At 37.4% G+C, this 26,346-nt stretch overlaps 1 protein-coding gene across 1 annotated transcript in view; it reads left to right on the forward strand.

Moving 5' to 3' along the window:
* Positions 1 to 26,346, forward strand: part of LOC134798803 (actin-binding Rho-activating protein-like) — a 40,793-nt gene extending 14,447 nt beyond the window's left edge. The window contains exons 2-5 of the mRNA XM_063771191.1: positions 8,195 to 8,331; positions 13,589 to 13,766; positions 16,065 to 16,157; positions 26,155 to 26,346. Of these exons, the coding sequence (XP_063627261.1) occupies positions 8,195 to 8,331; positions 13,589 to 13,766; positions 16,065 to 16,157; positions 26,155 to 26,268 (522 nt within the window). The 3' untranslated portion in view covers positions 26,269 to 26,346. The remainder of the gene's footprint in view (positions 1 to 8,194; positions 8,332 to 13,588; positions 13,767 to 16,064; positions 16,158 to 26,154) is intronic.

A 26,346-nucleotide genomic window follows, 5' to 3' on the forward strand; every position in this document is an offset into this window, starting at 1 on the left:
AATAAATTCAATGTTACGAGTACCGTGTGTTCACTCACCTTACATTTACGCTTGTTAAATAAAAGAGACGCAGTCACCTTAATTCCGCATTCAAATTATAAGAAGTAAAAGATGATGTAAGAAATAATATGAGTAGGAACAAATATAAAGTACTGTAGAATTGTAGATACTTATGAGTAAGGACTCGTACACCGCGAAATATTTTTTTAATATTCTTAGATATCAAATAGAATCATCCGTGGCTACTGTTATGACCCACATACACGCACACATATAAATAATATAATTTATATTTAAAAATAATAATTACTTACCGTGCATTTAAAACAATAAACTCAATCTTAATATTAATTAGGCTTTCAAAATTATGTGTAGCGTAAAATCCGCCCAAGTTAACAGAATTTATTTTTATCTTTCACACAACCCGTCTGCCACCCCGATAGGCATTTGCAAAATTGAATCGACAAGTCTCGACCCATTTCAACGAAAAATTTTCAGAATGTTTGATTTAGGGATTTAGGTGAGATTTAGATAATTAAAGTTATTAGACTTCCGCATTTTGTTCATTTAAGGTGCCTTCTTCTGATACCGTTTTAAAATACCATCAACATGAATCGTTTTAATTAAATCACAACTCTAATAGTTAACATAATAGGTAGGTAATAAATGAAACCTTACCAAAAGAATATTCAGAAACAGTGTACTTCCTCACTCTCGCTGACCGATATGTAAGTATGTGCGCTCTCGGGTCCGCGGATAACATGTTTTTTTTTCTTTTAATAAAAGTAATCGATGATTTTTTTCAAAAATATAATTGCGCATTTTAGGAGCAATTCTCATATTTTTAGCTTTTGTGCATAAATTGTTACAATTTTTATAGTGCGTTATAGACCTATGTTCGTGATGTTTTTTACCGAACGTCAAATTAGATTCGAATCAATAAAGTCACTAGAAAAACCTCAAGATTCCGAATAAAATTCTTGGTAACCGTATTTTGATCTAAAATAAAGCGGTACGATATTTCAAAAACTGCGTTCTTTGATCGGCACCTTGAATTCCGCCCATGACCACGTCCGCATAACAGTCGCAAACGTTTCAATTTCTTAAATTCTTTCTTGGTGGAGCTCTCCAATAGGTGAAGAATATTAAATTTGTTTTATAAATTTCAAATGGCTATTGCACCGTTAAGGTTATACCTTGTGTGCCAGGTGTTATATTTCATTACAGAAGATAATAAATAGAGCCGAATAAAATATAGCGGATTAAATAGAGCGGAATAAGCGTTCGTAGCCCATCTACCAATGTACAAGTTGCAAAACATTCTCAAAAATTCAGTAACATTCTCGGGAATTTCCGGAAACTTACACGAGAATTTAAATTAAATTTCCAATGAGAACGTTCCTTATGAGAATTATCAAAAAATATACTATTAGTATTATTTTAATAAACTCGTAAATAAGACAGTCAGTTAAAATAATTGATAACGGCGGTGTCCAGCGACTTCCTGAATAATTTTTATGGTTCGTAAAATTTAATTTCTGAGAACATTTCGCATGGAAAATTTCGCAACTTTGGAAACTTCTCCTTGGTGCATTGCTAAGCCCACCTTGTTCCTTACTAGGTACTAAAAAGCTGAATAACATAATAAGAGCCCTGGAAAGAAGAAAGACAGGTCTTAGAAGATATCTTTTGTAAAAGCCATAAATTTAATGCGATGCCCGTCAATCAAAATAAGAGCTTATTCCTAATAAGTTAATCGTTAGATACTCTACCTGTTCCTACCTACGTATACTTGTATTTTTATCATTTTTAGGGATAATTTATTTATCCAGTTGTCTGGAAAAAGTTCGACTGGGTTTTACTCGTTATTCATTCATTACACTACAAATTGTAAGTATTTACAATTACAGAATATTTAGGTTTGTTATAATATGTAAGTATTTACTTATTATAAGAAAGTGAAATAATTTCACCGTTCCTATGTCTCACAAAAGGCCATCGACATTCTTTTAAAATATTTTAGCACGTCTATAAAAGTTTCGGTTTTAATTTCGACCGAATCTGAGTCAAAAACGAACATTCATTTCGGTTTCAGCAAATCCGGTTTTGATCGGACACTGCAACATAGAGTAATAATGCTAAACGATTATGAATTATGAAATAAACAGTGCAAACAATATTGCAAAGCTAGCTACTATTCCGGGTAATTAAATTTCCCTCTTTGATGTTCGCAGTTGTTGGTATATTTTCTACTTTTGTTATTTATTCATGATACTCTTTTCTTTCATTTCCAGGATCTACCATAAATAAGAATAAAAAGAACCGGGCAAGTGCGAGTCGGACTCGCGTTTCTAGGGATCCGTACATAAGTCCGACTCACGCTTGACTGCACATTTGTAATAGGTTTTCCTGTTATCTATAGGTAAAGAACTATTTTGTGTATTTTTTTCAAAATTGTAGACTCAGTAGTTTTGGAGATAAAGGGGGGGAATGGTCATTTTTATGCTGTTTTCTTAAATTTCAACTTAATTGGTCCAGTAGTTTCCGAGAAAATAGCCTGTGACAGACGGACAGACAGACAGACGCACGAGTGATCCTATAAGGGTTCCGTTTTTTCCTTTTGAGTTACGGAACCCTAAAAAATGATTCTTGTCTTAATCAATAGTTAAGTATACTTTTTTGCCTAAGTATAATTTTTAAAAAAGCAATTACCTACTGTATTTTAATTGGTATTTCATGTTTGGTACGGTAGTTCAATGAAGTCTGCGCCAAAGAAGGCTTATAATTTTTTTTTTGTTAATATTAACTTGCAGTTTTGTCTATGGTATGGTAGGTACATACTGGCGAATATGGATTTTTGAACAATTCACAAACGAGGCACTATATTAAATATTTTTATTCCAGTAACAAGGTAATTACTCGTAGTTAGGATAAAGTAATATGTTTCAGATGATTATTTTATTTTTATTTTATTTTATTTTATTAATAGTTAGGATAAAGTAATATGTTTCAGATGATTATTTCAGTTTCAAAGGATTCGTACCATTAAGCAGTAATGAGAATTCTAGCTCAGGTATCAACATTTATTATGAAAGTATCTTAGACACTCAAGTTCAACCATAGCTAGTGATCCAAAAGACTCGAGCCCTGTGAGCCTTTTTTTAGGGCTCGCCTCATTTCTTGACGCCTAAAAGGCTATAAGCCTTTTTTATTTCATTACTAAAAAAAATAAGTTCAAAAACTAAAACCCGACTACTCGCGCTCTAAAAAGTATGAAACAAGATAGAATTCTTATCTGAAAATATCATACAGGAAATATTATAAATGTTATCATTTTTTTTTATTAAAAAAAACAACGTAATATAATTTACTAAGTTTTTTATAAATTTACAGAGATTCAGAGGATAGCCGTGGTCGTATGCCACTTTACCTTAAAGTTTATAATCGTGGCATACAACCACGGCGATCCTTTGAATATCTCTGTAAATTTATAAAAAACTTAGTAAATTATATTACGTTGTATTTTTTAATTAAAAAAATGATAACATTTATAATATTTCCTGTTCAGATAAGAATTCTATCTTGTTTCATACTTTTTAGAGCGCGATTTGCAGTAGTCGGGCTTTAGTTTTTGAACTTATTTTTTATTTAATTAATTTTGGGGTCATGATTTCGTACTGATAACCATTTTTAAAGTCACTTTATATTACTTTTGCGAGGGCGTCCTCAATACAGAAATGCACGCAGAGCGCCGCATATATCGGGCTACGCCCGACTCCTTTGGCTTTGGAACGCGTACAGCGCGCCACGTACGTCGGCTTTATTTATTATGAGGGCGCCGCGTCTTTTGACCGCGTGTAACGCGCCTCTGACGTCGGTCTACGCCCGACTCTATTAGTATGAAAACGCCGAGACTTTGAATCGCGTGCAGCGCGACACGTACGTCGGGCTACGCCCGACTCTTTACGTATGAAGGCGCCTTCGGTGCCCGGCTTTGGACCGCGTGGAATGCACCACGTACGTCGGGCTACGCCCGACACTTTTAGTATGAGGATGCCGAAGGCGCCCGACTTTGAACCGCGTGCAGCGTGACACGGCCCGACTCTTTAAGTATGAGGGTGCCTTTGGCGCCCGGTTTAGGACCGCGTGCAGCGCGCCGCGTACGTCGGACTATGCCCGACGCTTTTAGTATGAGGGTGCCTTCGGCGCCCGGCTTTGGACCGCGTGCAGTGCGCCGCGTACGTCCGGCTACGCCCGACTCTTTAAGTATGAGGGCGCCTTCGGCGTCCGACTTTGGACTGCATGCAGCGCACCACGTACGTTGGGCTATGCCTGACTCTTTTAGTGTGAGGGCGCCTAAGGAGCCCGACTTTGAACCGCGTGCAGCGCGACACGTACTTCGGGCTACGCTCGACTCTTTAAGTATGAGGGCGCCTTCGGCGCCCGGCTTTGAACCGCGTGCAGTGCACCATGTACGGCGGGCTACGCCCGACTCTTTAATTATGAGGGCGCCTTCGGCGCCCGGCTTAGGACCGCGTGCAGCACGCCACGTACGTCGGACTACGCCCGACGCTTTTAGTATGAGGGCGCCGAAGGCGCCCGGCTTTTGGCCGCGTGCAACGCGCCTCGTACGTCGGGTTACGCCTGACTCTTTTAGTGTGAGGGCGCCGAAGATGCCCAGTTTTGGACCCGAGTGCGGTGCGTTACATAGGTACGTTTCAACATGCCTCGCCTGACCACTGCCAGGGCGTTTTTTTTGTCCTTCATTATTTTACAAGGTGAATATTCTGACCAACTTTTACAATGAGACCAAACCCAATGTAGTAAAAAAACACCCTGTATAGTGGCAAACAAATTTCTTTTGCAAAAACCTTCTTGTATCACCAAGTCGGGTAACACGCGGATAGAATCCAGAGCGCTTGTAGATTCGTAGTACGAATTACCTACCTAATAAATTAATGTTTTATCGGGTGCATGCAAGCAAATCCGGGTGCAAAAGCTAACAATATGATGTATATATTTTAAATGTGTTAATTAAGCCCTTTCAAATGATATACGACACATTAACATTACTTATTTTTATTTTTTTTGGTTCGTGACTTTATGACCTCTAGAGGGCGCCGTGTTCAAATTGTTATGACGACATATAGCCTATAACCAGCGGACGACTAAGACGATTCGAATGACATATCGTTTGTCAAATTATAATGAGTACTGTAGAAGTTATGAGGGAACAGATGAACATACATACATACATACCCACATACATACCGGTCAAAATCATAACCCTCCTTTTGCGTTGCCGTAGTCGGGTAAATAGGCTTTTAGCCTTTTAGGCGTCAAGAAATGAGGCGAGCCCTAAAAAAAGAGCTAACAGGGCTCGTGCCTTTTGGATCACTAACCATACCACTATTAATCACATTAGAACTAAAATTATTCCAATCGTACCTACTATGTAATTTCATCAAGATAAAATTAGATCAAAATAAGTGATGTTGGCCATTAACTTTTCAATACTTCATTTAAAAAGTGTATTTTTAACCCAAAATCGACGAAATCTTATTCCGTCTCCGATATCGCCAAGTCGCACCGGGTCGCTTACTAGGCCAATCAAATTAGATCCAAAAAAGCGTTTTAATACCTTCATTAGGTACTATAAATTCGTATAATCCGAGTTTGCTCCATCCAGGAGGCGTGGATACATTTTGGGGGCCTTGGGAGATACATTTTACCTTGGATTTACAAAACCACTTGATGAAGAAGGAATCCACCGTCAAAATAAATAATACTACCAGCAAGGTTGTTGTGGATAAAACTGGTAAAAACAAACCGATTTTGAGACAATTTTACAAAAAAAAAATGGCGGCAATTTTTTACAATCTTTGACTATGAATGAACTCATATTAAGGTATCTTTCGGATTCTCAGATATCATTTTTTATCATGATTAGAGCAAATTTTCCGTCGGTTTGAACTACAGTCAGCAGCAGAAGTTGCTAAGCGGGCAAGGTGTTCAAAATGATCTTGATGCAACTTTATTGTTAAGAGAATAAGAGCGTGTCAAGGTAATTTTGAACACCTCGCCCGCTTAGCAAACTTCTGCTGCTAGGTACAAGCAACAAACTGTAAAAGAGCAAAATTTTTCCACAACTCCTGGAATGGAGCAAACTCGGATTAGGTACGCTAATTTAGAACCAAATTAAGACGATTAACCGCTTGCTGGGAATTAATTCATGGAAAAAATCTAATTTGATTGGCTTATACGCGATTATTACCCTGATGGAAATTTTGCCTGTTTACATTCGAATTCGCATCCAATGTGAATGCCGCCTTACTCTTTGGCACAGGAACACAATCGCTTACCGAAATTTACTTAGGACCAAATCATTGTACAGAGACTTTATGTGCGAGTAATTTTGTAACTGGGTTTGAAATCATTGTTCAGTAGGAAACAATACTATTATTTACGGTCACGTATCCGAAACGGTTTCGAGTCCTTTATTGATATTACATGTCAAATGTAACTTAGGTAAATGTTATTTTATTTCTATTAGGACTCCGTAGGGGTATGTGTTCTACTTCTACTGTATTGATATGAGATATAATTATATAATATGATATAAATATGTACTTAGTATTTTTTCGTAGGTGTGTCTTCGTGAGAAATTCCAAAAAAATAAGAGAAAAAAACATGTGTTAGACATGGCAGTAAAAAATATGTATTATTACTTCATTCTATTATGATAATTTTTGGTTTTGTTATTTAATTTATTCATTTATTAAATAACATATTTTTCAAGACACTAACCCGAAACACCCTCTTGAACTAAGATCGGACTAATGGCTAATTCGAACTCTAAGCAAGGAGAATAAGTTGCATACGTTGGATAAATTTTAACTTTTCTTTTTAAACGTTCGTAACACACGGCTGACACGACTGAGCGGTTACTACAATGTGACAAGAGGTGCGGGATGAAATGGAATCACAAATTGTATTGCTACTGATGCAAAAAAACTACTATTTTGGAAGCGATTGCGATCATACGATCTTACCCTCCATCCGATCCTGTCCCGGGTATTCCTTAACCAAATCCCTCGTGGGGCGCGTGGGGCTCTTTTTAGCTTAGCCTGCTAACCTTTAACAGAAATACAAAACAAAATTCCTTCGTATTCAATTGTTATATTTCATAAATGACTAAGGACAATATTTTTTCTGCGTATTGTTCTAAAACCCAATAATAAGAATGGTTGATTAATAACCATCTACATGAATATTTATAATTTCTCATTTTTGTTTCCATTTCCAATCGGGCCCTGCCGGCGTATTATGGATGGTTTTATCCATCTTTATCCACGTGATAAAATAACTGTCACGTTTTAACACCGTGGGATAGAAAGTGACGGACACCGTTTTATCACGCTGTCACGTAGACAAGAACGACCATCATATCCGTACTGCTTATGCCGGCGACATTCTTCGTCTTTTATTCCGAGTCATGCTAGTAGGTACAGTACAGCGCATCTATTCTAGTCCCAGCTGCGTTGCCAAGTCGTATTGATTTGTGATGGACATTACCACGACAGAATTACTGGCTAATAAATGTTGTCAATAGAACAAACGGCTGCTGCAGTAAGAGATTTAAATTAAAATGTTTGCGGGTAACGTGAGGCGAAATTGGTTAGTTATGTTAATAGAGCTTGTTAAGTTTTTTACAATTTATACTCTGTTTATATTTGAAATCAATCCTTGAATTTATTCCATAGATATTTCTAAAGCCAATCTTCTTTCTTGTGATTCGGTGTAGTACAATCAGCATCAAAAGTAATGGATCAATTCTCAACGCGCCAAAGCACCTACCAACAAAAAATCAACTCAAATCAAATGTACAATATTCATACGATATATATTATTTGCATTTGACATTGATAAAGAATAATATCTAGTCATTCTAGGACGACGTATGTCACTTCGTTTGTTTCCACTAAATCTCGTAAGACTTTTCTGCCCCAATAATACAGGGTTCTATGTTACATTTTAAAGATAGTTGAAATTCGACTTAATGTCACTATGACAAAGTTCAAATTTCAGTTCGATAAAAGTGAAACATAGAACCCTGTAATATTGGGCCAACGACTTGCTATTATATAATATCTTGCGACGTTTTCTCGTTTTAAGTAAACCGTATTTCTTCCAGAGTTCATCATTAACCAACCTGATCTCGGCGTTCGACACCAAGGCACAGTCACACACGGAGGGCCAGAAAATATGCGCGTTCAGTGGACAGTTCGACAAAAACATCAAACCAACATTCTCGAGGGAAGAATATGGAAAGTAAGTTATTTTTAATCAATAAACTGATTAAGTAGCTTGTTTTTCCGGTATTTAAGTAGTAAAGTAGAATACTTTCAGTTATTTTTCACATTAGTACCTCCATAGTTTTAAGCTTTAATTAAATTGTCATAAAGATTAATTAAAATAACTGATATTAAATTACGTAGGTTCACAAAGAAGGAAGACAAAGTAGCACCTTACAATAATGCATCGTATTAGAATTTAGAATAGGTACCTATCTAAAAATTTGCAGTAGGTATACTAAAATTACACTACATTATTTTTCATGATGGAAATGTAACTAAACGCAACAGTCGCAACACTATCCGTCTGAACATGTAGTTATTATCCGACCAAGAACATTTTATGTAGAATATTGCCAAGACCATATGGCTCGCACTGTCAAAAACTTATCAAATCTCATGTGAAGCCAAGCTTCTAAGTAACTCGACACGCCCTAACTCTACCAGCTTTAATTTCACCAGCCTGTCAGTTAAATGCAAAAGGTGTCAGTTCCGAACAACTGACAGGCTAATATCGTCCGTAATCTGTGAGCCCCTTTAGTCAAAATATGTGGCATGGCCGTTTGCAATACAAATAAAGATGAAATAGAGCAACACACTCGCTATGGTACGGGACAGACGTAATGAAAGCTCTATAATGAGGACCTGATTAAGAATTAATAACATAATCTGTATTTAAGTATCTTAATTATTGTTTACCATATTAAACGTTTCGTTACATTCCTTCGTTTAATTATAACATATTCTGTAACTAAAGCACGTGGAATATTAAATTTCACAGAAACATTGATATCGGATAAGTGCTTCTGAAATTATTTATGAAGTAGAAGTGAAAAAGTTCGGCGCCTCAACTTATTTGGAAATCTAGACATGATATACATATGTACTATACCTAAGTAAATACAATTTACTAAATAATAGGCCTCGAAATAATTAATTGTCATTGTGACTGGCAATAACTGTGACACGGGTAAATTACATTATTGAGAATACCAATAATCAATACCTCCAATAGGTACTAATGTTCTTTCTTCTTCCTGCTAGACCTGTTCCCATTTACTTAGGGTCGGCCTTCCTTGTCCTCAATTTTCATCTAGCGCGGTCTTGCGCTACGTCTTTATGTAAATGAGCTTCTTTTAGGTCTTTTTCAACCGTCGTCCACCAGGTGGTAGGTGGTCTGCCTGAGTTGCGTGTAGTGGTTGGCAGTTTTAGGGCAATCTTCACCATATGGTCTTTTGAACGCCTTTGGACGTGACCATACCATCTTAAGCGTTTCTCCTTGACCTTTTCGACAATCAGGGCAATCTTGAAACTTCCTCTGACATACTGATTTCGGATTCTATCCAGTAGCGTGACACCGGCTGACCAGCGTAGCATACGCATTTCTGTGGTGTGCAGCTTGTTCAGATGCTGCTTATTGGTTGCCCAACATTCTGACCCATGCAGAACAGCCGGTCTTATTGCGGTCTTATACAGATGCCCTTTTACTTTGAGCGGCATCTTTCTGTCGCACATCACGCCTGTGAGTTGACGCCACTTCATCCATCCAGTTGTAGTTATGTGCGTAACGTCATTGTCAATTTTGCCGTCATTGCTAAGCACAGAGCCTTGATATTTAAATTGCTTAACCGTAGGTACAAACGTATCTCCTATCATAATCTTGATACTTTCGGGATTGGTGACATTATCGAAAATGCAGGACATGTGTGCGGTCTTCTTTCTGCTAATTTTAAGGCCATTGGTTTCCAGTGCCTCTACCCAAGAGTCCAAACTCCGCTGAAGTTTCTCCACGCTATCCGAAATTAGAACAACATCATCGGAGTAAAGAATGTTCCAGGGCAGAGGCTTTTGACATTTTTTCATGAGATGATCCATGACGGTTTTGAAAATCAATGGGCTTAGAGTGGAACCTAGATGTACCCCTACGCTGATTTCAAACTTTTCCCCTTTGCCAGCTGGGCTTAAAACTTGAGTAGTAATGTCCTTATACATATCTTGTATAAGATATATGTAAAACTCTGGTACTAATTGCTGTCTTAGAGCTTCCCAAATGAGATCGCGTGGAACATGATCGAACGCCTTCTCCAAATCTACAAAAACCATATGAAGGTTTGTCTTGTTTATTTTGACTTTTTCGATCATGATCCTCACCGTTTGAATAGCGTCGGATGAACTTCTCTCTGCTACAAACCCGCATTGATTTTGTGTGAGCGATATAAAGGTTTTTAATCTATTATTTAAGATACGCTCCCAAATTTTAAGCGTGTGAGACATTAGCTTTATAGCCCTATAATTACTGCATTCTCTCACGTCTCCTTTTCCTTTATAGAAAGGGATTAAAATGCTGTTTCTCCACGAGTCGGGCATAGAGTGCCCTTCCATTAGTTTGTTAAACAACTTATACAGCCAAACTACTCCATAGTTTCCGAGGCGCTTCCAGACTTCGACTGGGATCTCATCAGGGCCCGGTGCTTTGTTATTTTTCATTTGATGTATCGCTGCTTTGACTTCCTCTGGGGTTATACTCGGTAATGGCCCTTGGACTGTTTCGGGTCTGCAGTAACTATAATTTCTTGGATGGCACAAATTAAGAAGGTGTTGGTAGTACTCGTTCCATCTGTTACTAATGTCACCATCCTCGGTAAGCAACTTGCTGTTCTTATCATAAATATATTTTACATGTGTTATTATGTCTTTTGTGTTGGTTTGACGTGTTTTTGCTATTTTGTGTATATCTATGTCTGATTTAGCAGATTCTAATTTATCATAAAATTCGGCGTTAATTTCGGCCATTGAAATTGCAACTTGTCGTTTCGCTTGCCTCTTAGCATTTTTATAATTTACAAAATCAGACTCTTCTTTGGTTGACTGCCACAACTTGAAAGCGTCCTTCTTGGCTGTTACTGCTTTCTGTACTTCTGAGTTCCACCATTTTGTTTCTTTGTTGGAACCTTTTTTGCTTCTTGTTCGGCCTAGATGTTCTTCGGCTTTTCGGATACAGACTTTTTCAAAGTTATTCCACATTTCCATTGGTGTCATAGCAGTAACATCCATGGAACCAATATGTTCAGATAGTTCTGTTAAGAACAGTTGTCCCGCAGATTCGTTTAAAGATTTCCATTTAATTTTTGGTGTCAATTTACGATTAATTTTAAGTGGTTTTGGAAGATTGTATACGCTAACTAATATTCTATACTGAGTTGTAAGTGATTCCCCGGGTATGACCTTGCAGTCTTTGTAATTACCCAAATGTTTACGCCTTGCAAGAACATAATCAATTTGGGTGGCATGTCCTCCACTTTTGTAGGTGATTTGGTGGAATTCACGCTTTTTAAAGAAGGTGTTTATGATAGCAAAGTCAAGACCTGATGCCACGTTCAAAATTGTCTCTCCATCGCTATTGCGAGTGCCATACCCGAAACCACCATGCCATCTTTCCGCGTACGTCAATAGGTACTAAAGTTAATATTTTTGTGTTATTTTCTTCTTCATTTCCATCAAATTCAAGATATGAGAATACATAATAATAGGGAATAGTGATGTGCCTTTCCCGGGAAAATTCCCTTGGTGGGATTATTCCCGGAAACGTTCCCGGGAAATTTCCCATATGAATTGAAAGTAGGGGAATTTTGAAATTGCGCATAGATATACTATTTTATTATCAGAAATTCAGTCAACACTTAGCATCTTAAACTCTTTTTAAAAACATTATAAACTGTATCTCACCCGCCAACGTAAATTCCCTATACTCCCGGGAAATTTCCCATTCTTCCCGGGAAATTTCCCATTCTTCCTGGGAAATTTCCCATAGTTGCTGGGAGTGATTCCCTGACCAAAGTATATTTTTTTAACAATAATACGTCATTATTAAACAAAATCGATACAAATCATCACAGTTTAATCAGGGTCAAAATAAGTTAGATACTAATAAGAATAGTGGAGTTCCGTAAGCTTTTTACCAAGAAACTCTTCTACATACGAGTGTTAAGGACGGGTTCTTGTGAATGTTTTTGCATTAAATTATCAAAATATCCAATAAAAAAACTGTAGCCATAATTTTTTGGAGATAAAATTTTTTTTATCTATTTGTATGGAGAAAATTTCGAAATGGTCTGACTTCGTTAAGATTTCGCATTGAGGTACATCGGGCTTAAAATCGGGCGGGGGCTTAAAGTGATGCCATTTTTTTTTAAACATCCAAAGTGGCGAATGTTGTAAGCAAATCCACTTTCCAAGTTTTTTTTGGGAAGCCACTTTGCATTTTACGGTTTTTGGCTACTTTATTTTACTAAACGCAGTTACTTGTCGTTATAGCTAGCTTTAATTAAAATTGTAATACACTTAATCTATGTTTCAATATTTTTTTGTTTTATTTGTTCCCAAACAGGGGAATATCCACAGATATTCCCCTGTTTGGGGAATATTCCCGGGAACACCGGGAAATTTTCCAGGAATTTCCCATATGGGAATATTCCTTGTTCCCGGGAAATTCCCACGGCACATCATTAATAGGGAACCATCATGAGTTGCTTGTGGTATCAAATTATCTATGTAACTTTTGTTGATTCTCACCAATAAATTAAATAAAAACTATGTCCAAAAAATGTTTCTATTGAAATTAATATCACTATAAAGTCATCTTGTGGTAGATAATTGTGACACGTTGGAGAATATAGCCGTATGACTGGCGTATGAATCAAAGCAGCTAAGACTAATTTCCTAAAAACGTTAATGAATTTCAAAGCTAACACGTCAAATTTTTGATTGACAGTTTGTTAATAAACTTAATAATCAGAACAAACAACCGGGGATCGCAAAATATGTCATATTTTGACATTGTAATTTCATATTCATGAGATAAGAATAACATGGGTAGTTATAGTGATATATGTATGTATAGGTACCTTCTGAAAATCTAAAAGGTACAAATCATTTAAATAATAGGTACTCATTTAGCGAATTATTATTAAATGTACCGTTTTCAAGGTTTTAAATAAGATTTTAATGTCTTTAGGATGAATAAAATTAATAACTAAGGTCACCGTCCCAATCATGGACTTGCTAATGGCCAATAGTTGACATCTTGCTGTCAACTAATTATTTTGCTAATGACTTAAGTTTTTTGCAATTCACCCATGTACTAGGGCAGTAATGAGCATTCGGACGTCTACCTTATTTATACGTATTATTAAAAGGTGTTATCGTACCTAATTAAACCATCTCTTTAATTTCAGACCTATTCCTGGATCCATGACAGAGCTGAGAGGCGCAGAGGCACAGGCACGAGTATGCACAGAGATGAAAGAGCTGTGCGAGATCATTAATCAATACGGGAAACCCCCCTGCAAAGGCCTACTGCCTCCGGAGCTACAAAATGCCACAAAAGTAATCTCATTCGGGGAGTTATTTTCGGTGAGTTCTGCCACAGGCTAAGTTTTACTTAATTCACCACGCACCCTGAAGTAAAATTAGTCGTTTCTTAATTTTATTATTCGTTTTTCCGTTGTATTAAATTGAAGTTGTATTAATTGTACTTTTTTCCTAATTAGAACACGACACCGAATATCTTCTTAAATCCCCACTATTTTTATTACACCTTGTATGCTTGCTTCATTTTATTGATAACCAATTCGAAATGAAAATCACTCAAAATCAAACCGATTACCAGTGAGTCGTGCTTAATTAGCGCAAGCAAGCGAATCGAGGAATGAGAGAATCGTGATATCGGGAATATTTTGTTACTTTATTAATGGACACCTACACAAATGGATTGTTTTAAAATTAATTATACATATTCTCACGTAAGACTTGAAAAAGAACCTTGAGAGAAATTGTATTTTAAAGAAGTCCTAGAACTTCAATATTGCCCTTGAAATTATCCGAAAAACAACTGGCAAACAAAGCGCTCGAAAACAAACAGGACCCTAGGTTACCATTGAAATATTATTACTACGTATAGATAGAAACGCCACTTCTGACACAACAGATCCAATCCATATCTAATTTTTGACCTTTATTAAAATTAAAATCAGGCCGAAAGTATACGTTTTATGCGCGTATTTTTTGCACATTAGCGATCGGATAAACATTGAACACCACTGCTAATCTTGATTTGGCTTAGTTGAAGTGGAGTGTTAAGTTTCAATAGGGATTACGGAACGTTACAAAACGAGTAGGTATTTAGGTCAAGTAGGGTCAGAGGTACCTAAGCCAATTTGTGGTGAATAGGCAGTTTCGAATAAACGGTCCTTTGGTAACCAATCTGTTGTTGCCTTTAGTTATATGCTCATGTTTTCTACATTACATTGTAATACTTTTGTAGTAGGTTTTATAATTTTAGCCGCATTTGTATTAATCTGACGGATAATCGAGAAGAACGTATTTTAACAGCGACGCTCTAATAAAAATCGCATAATATATCATCAGATTCAGACAACCTTAGATATTCAATAATAATAAATAAATAAAATAATACAAATATCTACTGTACTGTATCTACCTGAAATAAAAAATTAAAAAATTAAAAAAAATCCACATTGAGTCAAGTAGCGCTTGATTAATTTTGGGACTAGAACTATCTGTGTAAGATTGTCCTCAAATAATTAATTATATATTTAATTTTCCTACCTCATCAACCTGGTATAAACGCTTCAATCGGATGCAATGCATCATAGACCGGACAGATGTGTACCATCGAACCCAGTAGCGTCCAACTGTGACGTCACACATTCCGCGACGCGCCGCAGTCACGGTCGACATTTTAAATTTGGAATCCGTTTACCAAAGCTACCGCGTAATTAGCGACGCCGGCGCACCCTAATATGGACGCGGAAACTTCCCGTTCAAAATAAACATTCCGATTTACTTCGGAAATTACTGTTTGCAATATAAACCTTGGCCGGATGAGTATAATATCTAAATTTCAAGCACTGCGTCATACGTCGAAGTAACCGGACTTGACTTTTATTTATGTAGCAATCGATCGATTTAGATTTGAAATCAATATTAATGATGTCTGCCAGCTCGAAATTCGAATGTGAAGTCGACGTATTGAATTGATTGAATTCAAAGTGTATTGTTTACACACACTCGTTTGAAAAGGGCTTACAACGCGCAGCATTATATGTTTTTGGAATCAATTTGATTTACATTCGCTGAGTGCATTCCCGTATCTGAGTAGGTACCTACAATCTACATGCACTCAAGCTGTTCCTACGAAGCCTGCGTTGTAGATATAAAAGTATGGTCCCCAATGACCTTTTATTTATGTAGACGTGTGACGTTCATAGTTGACAAAATTAAAAATTGATCCAACGATTTTGACAGCTTGACAGGTTGGCGTCACCCATACGCCTAACTAAATATAGGTTCCGGAACCTATATTTAATGGCTCACAATCGTGCGCCTGGTACCATATCTACCTCAATTTACTTACATCTATGATGGTCCCTGAATAAAAGAAGCTGTTCCTATATGAACGTTTTTTATTGAAAAATTAACTTATTTTATGGTATTAGTAGGTATACAACTTTCAACATGACCAACTTTTAGAATAGCTTTGATGGTGTTCCATTTGCAAATTATGACACCCACTTTCAGAGTATAACAACAGAAAATTGTCTAATTTTTAAGTCAAAACAGCATAGCGCTGCATACTTTTATTCTTACGCTGTTCGTAAAAAGGGCTATAAACAAATGTTATTGTTACAGATATACACAATGATCTCTGACAAGCTCGTCGGTATTCTTTTACGGACCCGAAAACACCACCTCACATTCTTTGAAGGCGAAGTTTTATTCCAGGTAAGGGATTCCGCAGTTTTATAAAGAATTAATATAAAATAAGTAAAGGATGATTCACCGAGCCGTCCGACGTGTAATTTTCTATGACGGCTGATCAGTGATGATCACACGTCACGTGGTGCTTTCCATAGAAAACGAAGATCCGGAAGCTCCGGCCCGCCCACGGCCCGGTCTAACGTGAGTCATCCTTTAATCGGATTGTTTTCATTTTGGCATGCCATGAAGAAGAATTTTTGGGAGTCCTGTTAAAGTAGGTACCTAGAGATGTCAAAATTTCTAGCTCAAATTATAACTCAACGAACAAATCATTGTGTTCATTTTTGTAATTTGTCAATTGAACCTCTAGTCCTATATGAGATAATGGCATTATTAAGAATATTTTTAATCTAAATAAACTTATTCTCCTAAACTTATTCGTTTAAGAAAAGTCATAATTAAAGCCAGTATTATTTCGTGGCACTTTAATCTTATCTTGTGTTTTCTTTTTTATTATGTATTGTCTCGATTGTTTGTGCTTACGAATAAATACTATTCTAAGTCAGAATATTTTCCGGGATTTCTAATATAATGAGATTTTTGTTTGAAGAGGTGTCTTTCCGCTTTACTGACTAATTAAAAATAAGAAAATTACCCATCCTTGTTTACGGTTGGTGAAATTGCTCTAGAATCGCGTAGGTATGACTAGGTTATTTTTAGTACTTGGCTGAGGCGTGTCCACAACATAATGATGTAATAGGTACGGCTAATACGTCAGTGTGTCCGGTGAATACGGAGAAAAAGCTGCAGTGTGCATTTACAAAAACTAATACTCCTGGAGGCCAATTTTAACTAAACGTGCCGTTCGGATTCATACTGCACCAGCTACTCTCTTCCTTCCTTACCGTATCCGGCATTGGTGACTCCATCAACAATTCTTATCCGGATTATGAAATGCCCTTATGTGGCTCGCAAAACCAAACTTTGTCTTGAAGATGCGGTCACACGATGCGCAATGGAGTTGTCCAGTCGAGTTGCGGGTGTATGTGTAGGAGGGCTTAGGTCGCGTCTTGCGGATATGACGCTTAGCATCTAGGTCTTCCAGACGCTGCTGCTCAAATTGACCAGTTACTGCAGCAGTACTGAAGTACGACATAACTACCGACTGCATTGCGGTCGCGAATGTCCAAATTCCAGGCAGCAACAGCGATTTCGACATTAGCGGCAGTAATGCAGATGACTGTTCCAAACTAGGGCTCGCGGTCGCGTCCGGGTTTCGTGTACCCGTCGCCGGGGTCCCGTTCTCGTATTACACGAAACCGGATTTGTGGCCCGTTCGGAAGGGGTAATTAGGGTCCGTGTAATTGAGGTCCGTGTACCCGTGTTATCCGTGTGTCCGGATCCACGGATATTAATTACACACGGGTCCGACCCACGGACACGGACACGGACGCACGGGTTGGCGTGTAGCACGGATATCGGGAGCCTCCATTCTGATATTACCTACTTGCACTATTTTTGGTGCGACTGAAATAGTAGGTTGAGTAAGGTCATTTAGCATGCACTTTAGTCTCAGGCGATGCCGCTTGGCACGATTGTTCCTTAGGTCAAAGCTGATTTGCCCCGGTAGCCACGAGATCGTACCGTGCATACCCCCTAAAAAGGTGGGGGGGGGTGAAGGGGTCGGCTCCCCACGTCCAATCTATGCTATATTTCTTCCTGTTCTTAGCAACTAGGGCAAGTAAGATATAATTTTCGTATAAATTAGGGAGGAGGAATTCATTTTTGAAATAACTATTATACCTTTCCATACAAAAAAATTATTTTTGCACAAAAAATGAAAATGTTATGTAATTTTTTGTGACAATTTTGGATGTTACAATCACAGTGTGGCGATTTGCATTAAATACAAAATTGGACGATGTAGCTCATGTATTCTTTATTCTGAAAAATATCACTTTATAGTAGGCATTCATACATTTTTTCGTAAAAAAAAAAAATATTTATAGCGCGTGGCGGTAACGATTTCCATACAAATGGAACTATGCTCAAAGTCAAAGATTAAAAATGTTTACTAAAACACTGAATTTGGCATTTTAAAAGTTTAAATTAAATGTTTTAATGATTTTTCCATGCGTTTTTGGTACAAATTTGTTGTTTTTATTTTTCTTCCATGCAAACTTTCTCCCCCCCCCCCCATTTCCCCTCTTAAGGGTAGATATTTTTAAATTTGTTTTCATAACTAACTTACCAATACCTTTTGTAATTAATCGAGGTTCAAACTTTCAGGTTAAAATGTTCAGTACTTTAGGATTTACATGTGTTTGAGTTAAAGACATTTTATTTCATAATATCCCATACATTATAATATCTAACTAAACTCTGCTTACTTCCAGACATTATACAATCTAAACCCCTGAAGATATGAAGCTGAAATTTTCAACATCAATTAAATGCGACAGGTTTAAGTTTAAGATAAAATAAAATTTTATAAAATCAACCCTTAAGGGGGGTATGCACGGTACGATCTCGTGTCTACCGGGGCAAATCAGGCGGCTTAGCACGGTCGCGTTTTTATCCCTTGTCACCATGCCTGTCACGTTCTAACAAGTATGTAAGTGCGAAAGGGACGCGCATAGTGATAGACGATAAAAATGGAACCGTGCTGCGCCCACAGCTTTGTTTGACCTAAGGAACAATCGTGCCAAGCGGCATTGCCTGAGACTAAAGTGCATGCTGTTCTATACATTTGTGTTCCTTACTAAACCTACTAGAAATATATATAAAAAATAACAGACTTATTAAGTTTTTTTTGCCAAACTTATTGTTTAACGGCGAAATGAGGCACTCATTTTCAAATTTAGTACCTTAATCTAACTTATGTTAGGTTGATACATAATTACCTAATTGTCATTCATCGGGGTTTTCGGGCCGGGAATGTTTTACACTAGCCAGATAACAGGTAAAAACTGTAAAAAACGATACTAATTTAACATAGAAATGTTAGAAATGTCAGATTGTTGTGCTTAGAAAAGCACATTTGGACCTTACTACCTACGTTTAATTCATAGTTTGGTAATTATTTTACGATAAACAAAGTTATAAATACACGAAATCATTCCCGGCCCGAAAACCCCGATGTATGCTAATTATAATTAGAATGCCGCTTCCTGAGCCTAAGCGTTTAAGTACTTAGAAAACTTTTGGGACTTTTCCTAATAATAGCCCCAGTGGCGTATGTTTTATCGCTGTGCCATCTTAAGTTCTTAGTTTTCAAAAACTTTCTGTTTATACTTTGCCGGACTCGTTTACCGTAAAATTAGGTAACTATAGTCCTATTATAGTTGATTATCAACGAGCCTTTTTGATTTGTACTCGTTACATTTTTTTTGTTGCTTATACTTATGCTATTTCTATATTAGATAGGTACTCATTTTATTTAATTTTAAACATATTTTACTGGAACTTGAACTTGGACGATGGTTGTAAGTTATGGACTAAAGTTACCTGATTTTATGGTACCTAATAGGGTTGTTGCATAATTATTTTCCCACTCTGAGATAAAAATACTTTTTTTTGTTGAAACAATTACCGTCATTGTAGCCAACTTTGCATCCAGGGGTAACTTTGCCCAAAACGACAATTTTAAACAAATTCGTTAATGTAGAAAAATTTAAAATTGTTCTGGCCACCCTGGTATTTTTAGTAGAAAATAGGTTATATTTGTGACAATACTATAGAGAGTGTTCCTAGCCATTGGACAAAGCCGAAATGTACATAATTATGCATTAGGGTATTTAGAACCAGTATACAAAGTATCATAACAATCGGTGTAGCGGTTACGAAGAAATTAACAAATTACGATTTTTTTACTTTGGAGCAACCTGTATGTGTTAGTAGCTCCTGAGGTAATAAATAGTGTGCAACCTTCTTCGACCGTTTTGATTATCTTTTTTATTTATGACATTAATAAGATTCTGACTTTTGACAAATGTCATTATTGCCGCACATTTTCAAAAAAATTGTCAAAAGCACTGCCAATGATTAATGCAGTATGTTTCTTTTTGTTGTCGATTATTGAAAATAACTTTTGTTTAATAATTTACTTTTTTTATCTTTTGTTCTAATTAAAAAATATTACCGTTAGAGCATTTCTGCGAAGTAACCCTACGTGGGATTTCAGGGTTTGTCCAATGGCTAAGGTCACCCTGTATACCAAAAATGTCCATAACTTGACTTGAGAATTTTCAGCGAGTTGTCAAATATAGGGTACATTACTGCGAGCAAAAAGTTGTTGAAAAATTAATGCTCGTAGAAAAAAATTGAGAACCTTCTGACATATATTTCCGGGTTTCAGTTATAAAACATGAAGCATAGATTATGTCTTCTTCTTCCTTCTTCCTCGCGTTATCCCGGCATTTTGCCACGGCTCATGGGAGCCTGGGGTCCGCTTAACAACTAATCCCAAGAATTGACGAAGGCACTAGTTTTTACGAAAGCGACTGCCATCTGACCTTTCAACCCAGAGGGGAAACTAAGCCTTATTGGGATTAGTCCGGTTTCCTCACGATGTTTTCCTTCACCGAAAAGCAACTGGTAAATATCAATGATATTTCGTACATAAGTTCCGAAAAACTCATTGGTACGAGCCGGGGTTTGAACCCGCGACCTCCGGATTGAAAGTCGCACGCTCTTACCGCTAGGCCACCAGCGCTTCAAGCATAGATTATGTCTATTGGGGTTTAAACTAAAAATACCTAAAGACACAAGAATTTTGGCGGTGGGCAATGTAATCCGGTGATGTACAGACCTATGGATGCCAACATTGCCCACCGACAAAAACGGCTTAGGGTTGTCATTTTCGACTAACTTACCCAACTTCGCAAGTAAAAGAAGGTTATGTTTGTACACTAAAGTAAGTTCATAAATATATACTGAATTTAATTTGTCTTATTATCCTTCATTTATATGTTTTATCCCATTAACGCTGGTAAAGTACAGCAAAAATCATATTTTTGGCCATTAAACTATTGTAACAGATTTTCTCAAAAGTGACAACCCTAGCATTTGTAAAATGCTTAGGTGAGTCTTGTATGGAAAAGGGCAAAAACGGGTAGGTAACATTGCCCACCCAATTCATTCAAAAGTTTATATACTTATCGCTGAGTTATTAACAGGGAATGGTAGGATTGCCCAAAAGCTTTTTGTGATCCTTGGACATCATCGTCATAAGAGCAATATTTGAGCACCAAATTGACGTGGGCAATGTTGGCCATACCCCGGATATCTTTGCCCGCCCTCTAAAATGCCAAAAAAGTGGATAAAAGCAAGATTTAATTTTTTTTCTTCAAATAAACTGACGCGTTCGATAACAATGGACGTGCTGAGCAAAAGAAAGTCATATGATGTCATATATTTTTTTGGAGAAATTCGTGCTTTTTCGAAAAAGGCGGGCAAAGTTGGCTACAATGACTGTAATCAACAATATAATCACCATCATTATCTAGAACATGTAACCATCTGCTGGGCAAAGCTTCAATACCCTTAGCCCAGAATGAAAGTGGCTGAGAGGCAAAAAAGATCATTTTTTAATTTTTTAGGCAAGGTAATTTTTTAGGTCGCCGGAATTTTCGAATTTCTTTTTACGAAGATGCTGTTTCAAAGCCTGAAAAAGATGATAGTCGGAAGGTGCTGGATCAGGGATATAAGGTGGGTGAGGTATTATTGTCCAACCGAGCTCCTCTAGAAAGTTACAGGTCAATTTTGCCGTATTTAGTCTTTCATTATCATGAAGTAATTATACTTCGAGACGTTTTGGCCTTTTAATGAACAAGCGACTCGTTCAGTTTCTGGAGAAGAACCACCTCCTGTCAGAACATCAATTTGGCTTTCGCCGAGGCAAGTCTACGGAGGACGCTGTTAAACTACTGACAGATACCGTCACTTCTCACCTAGACGAAGGTAGAGGTTGCATCGGCGTCTTCCTCGACTTGGCGAAAGCCTTTGACACTGTGTCGATTCCTATTCTGCTCCGTAAACTTGAGGGCTTTGGCTTTCGTGGAATACCCCTAAATTGGTTCTCTAGCTACTTGACGGACAGAAGCCAACGTGTCAAAATAGCAAACTTAACCAGTTCCTCCAAACCTGTGTCTTTTGGCGTACCGCAAGGTAGCATTCTCGGCCCTATGCTCTTCACTGCGTATGTTAACGATATTCTCACTCTGGAACTAAAGAACAGCGAAGTCTTGTGCTACGGTGACGATACAGCCATTTTGTTCTATGGCGACTCTTGGCAGGACGCGCAAGATGCGGCTGTTTTAGGGTTACAACGTCTGTCAAAGTGGTTAAATCTAAACCTTCTTACTCTCAACACTGATAAATCTAAATTCATAGCCTTTCACAAAATAGCGGCATCCAGCCCACCATCCTTCCTGTCACATTTGAAAGTCCACTGCCACACTTGCATAGTCCCGCCGAACCCTCAATCTTCCGCCTGTTCCTGTAACTGCATAAAAAGAACCAACACACTCAAATATTTAGGCGTAATTATTGATGAAAACCTTAATTTTAAAAACCATGTCTCGACGACCACTGGTAGAGTTCGTAAACTCATCTACACTTTTAAACTTTTACGTGAATCTGCTTCTGGTCAGATACTTAAAGCTGTTTACTTAGCCCTCTGTCAATCAATTTTAAACTATTGTATACTTGCCGGGGGAGGCTCTGGTAAATCGTTCATGATAATTTTGGAGCGCGCACAAAGAGCGGTTCTAAAGGTCTATTTGGGGCGTCCCCGTCGTTATCCAACAGCTGAACTCTTCAAAGAAGCCCAAGTCCTGCGTGTTCGCAAATTGTTTTTGCTACGTGCTATCTTATATACTCATATTATTATGGCCAGTCGTCTGCCGGATCATCACTCGCTCACTTCAAGTAGAATTTACAGTATCCCTAAACCTCGTGTTCTCACTTCCTTTGCGCAGCGCTTCTCGGCATTTCTCTTCCCGCACATTTACAATAAAGTAGTTAAAATTTGTGACATTAGGCACTGTAACGTATATGAGGCAAAGAATCGTATACTAAACCTGCTAAAGTCTTGGAACTACGAGGAATCAGAAGAAATTCTGAATCCTTCCCAAGTGACTCCTTACTCCACGTACTCATAGGATTACCTCTTCATTCCTCTTCGAGTTCAGTTTCAGTTTTTCATAACGCTCGGACACACTTAAATCTAACAAACTTTTACATTCATTACATTCTTAGATTTTCATTCACACACTTTCCACTCCCTTCTCACAACAAGCTTACAAACACACTAGTTCACATCCTCTTTCTTTCCTAATTCCTATTCTTATGTTTAATATATTTATAATTTTTTATCACTGGTAACTCGTGATGATCATGACCCCCGCGATACAGGCCATGCCTAGTGCGGGGTTCACTGTAACGTGCTTGTTAAAATTTTACTGTCAATAAAAATATTGTTATTGTTATTGTTATTGTTTTTTCTTTAACAGCGTTCGCCAACTTCTGTAGTTGATTCACGTAGGTTTCGGCATTGATAGTCTGATGGTCGTCCAGTAACTCCCAAAACAACATTCCTTGCGAATCCCAGAAAACTACAGGAGAAGTTTGCGGACTGCTTTTCAGCTGTGTTGGTGGCCGTTTATGTTCGCACTGTACGATCCATAGTAGTGTTTGTGCCAAAAGCAGTGTTAATCTTATGTGCTGTTTCCCTCGAACTGGTTCCCAATTTGTGTTCTTATAAGTAAATCGCTCGAAGAAGTTGTTGGCAATTTTTTTCGATTTTCGATTTTAACTATATAATGTAATAATAATAAACCCGCGCTTATATACCCTACGTGAAAGATTCGAGAACATTATATTACTATACAGTGTGTTACCGGCATGCGGGCTTTTATTAAAACTGGTAATAATATGATCCATTAGCAGTTGTTTGCGTGTATTAGCAAATCATAATTATGTAAATTAACTGCTCAATTAAATTTCCAAAATTCGCACACGCAATGTAGTGGGTGTACTGCGTAAATGTCGTTACTCATATCATATCGCTAACGCACGTGGTACAAGGCATGTCGTGGTACGAGGGTAAAAAACAGAGACAACAATCGTAAAATTATTGTCGTTCTTATCATTGGGTTCATGTATGGAGGTTTTAATACATTAATTAAAGAGTTTTTTGTCATCTTTGACATGACAATTTCAAAAGTCATCAACACGTCGGGTTGTCAAAACAAACCAAATAATATTAGAAAAACTGGTATTAGCTTTTCTTTAAAATGGGTTACAATGCTCGAGAGTTGTTGATACACGTGGAACTGCAGCTCAAGGCTTAATCGGAAACCCTTCCCAAATTGACGACATCCACACAATGCTCGATTGATAACAACAGCGGCTTTTCAGCGAGTTCGTGAGAATAGGCCAATCGCCCCTGGTCAGCCTGAAAGGGCCATGCACGGGATCATGCCAATGCAAGTTGAGGAAAGGATTCTCGGGCACTTCAGACAGGTACCAAACCAACGCCAAGTACTCGTATTATGTAGGGGTTAATGTATTATTTTATTAAAATGTGGGGTTTGTATTTAAGTTTAATCTTTATCAATGAGACCAGAGTGGCTTTAATTTGGTGTTGTTATCTTAAGTGCATCTTGAAATAAACTTCGTAATAAACAAAGTATGAAGAGCTGTCATTAGCACTTACTTGTCAATTTACTGTGCTGTACATTGCGGGCAATTAAAATGTTGTTAGAAAGTTAACGAAGTCTGAAATTTAGTTTATTAATTAAATTAATGTCATTGTTACATTATAGACATACGATATTTTAACCTCCCTTAAAAAAAGCCCGGGTCCTGGTAACACACTGTATACTAGATGTATTCTAGAATATTCCTGAGTCTACCGAAAAGAACAAGAAAATTAAGAAGTGGGAAAAATATTATGCAACAACCTAATAATAATGTTAAGCAGTAGGCGTACTTAATCCTTAGCCTAGATCAGGGATCTCCAAACTCCAGCCCGCGGGCCAAATCCGGCCCGCGACGCATTCCAATCCGGCCCGCGGACCCCCAAAGCAAGTGCCCACTGTCCGGCCCGCGGGAGCCAGGCTCCAGGGGTTCAACACTCATTGAGAGTGGAACTGTTCCTAACAGCAGCAACCAAATACCCTCCCCGGCGCAAAATCCGACGGTGGCTCGCGCGAAAGTTTCTGAGGCGCAATATGGCCCTCAGCTAAAAATGTTGGGGGACCCCTGGCCTAGATACTTAAAACCTACGAGCGTTCCCAATTAAAAACCTGTAACAACTTAGGTACGACCTTTTTAGGTACAAAAAGTTCCCTAATTTATTAACAAAATAACTTTGTTATATTTATAAATAAGGTATATCTTATAAAGAAATTAGAGAACTATTTTTGTTTTAATCCGATTATTTAGAATAAATTTGTCTCTTTATTTTTATAATAACAACGTGTATTTTTAAAATTAACTACTTACACTCGACCGCTCCTGATGTCTGTGGCGTTTACTTTTCTCCTTTGCTATTTTTGCGTTCGAGTCTTTTCTATGTTTTATTTTACCCACATTTCTTTGTTTCCATAAGTGGGCCGTTATTTCAGCCTTTGTATCTTTAATATTAGTGGTAATATGTAGTATTTACTTACCTAGTTTATGATGGAGTTTCTAATTATTTGATAAATGTATGGCAATTATAACACTCGGATATTATAGTGTGTTTTAAGTGCCTATTGTATATTTAATTATTTAAGTACTCTCCATTCCGCAGTACTTAAATAATTAAATATACAATATCGAGACAAAAAAATTTAACGATGCTTTTGGATCAAAATATTATGTAATTGTGATTTATCTCTAATAAATAAATGAAAAATATAAAAATGTGACTATTTCATGGTGAAAAACCAATAGAATTTCTGCCCGAAAACGACGAAGTTGCTTCATATGTCTTATACAAACTACAAAACAAAAGTTTTAATTTTTGTTTCAGAAACAAGATGATGACGTCCCCGTATTCCTCTTGATGCCAATGGCTGATATCCGCCAGTACTGCGACAATAAGGCGCTACAAGCCAGAAGATCAGTCTCACCCATGCCTCAATAATTCAATGTGATATAGTAAATAATACAAACATGGGAACTCATCAACACAGAAGCCAAACGACAGCGAATTTAAGGATGG

This window comes from Cydia splendana, chromosome 17 (assembly GCF_910591565.1).
Source record: "Cydia splendana chromosome 17, ilCydSple1.2, whole genome shotgun sequence".
NCBI classification, from domain to species: Eukaryota; Metazoa; Arthropoda; class Insecta; order Lepidoptera; family Tortricidae; genus Cydia; species Cydia splendana.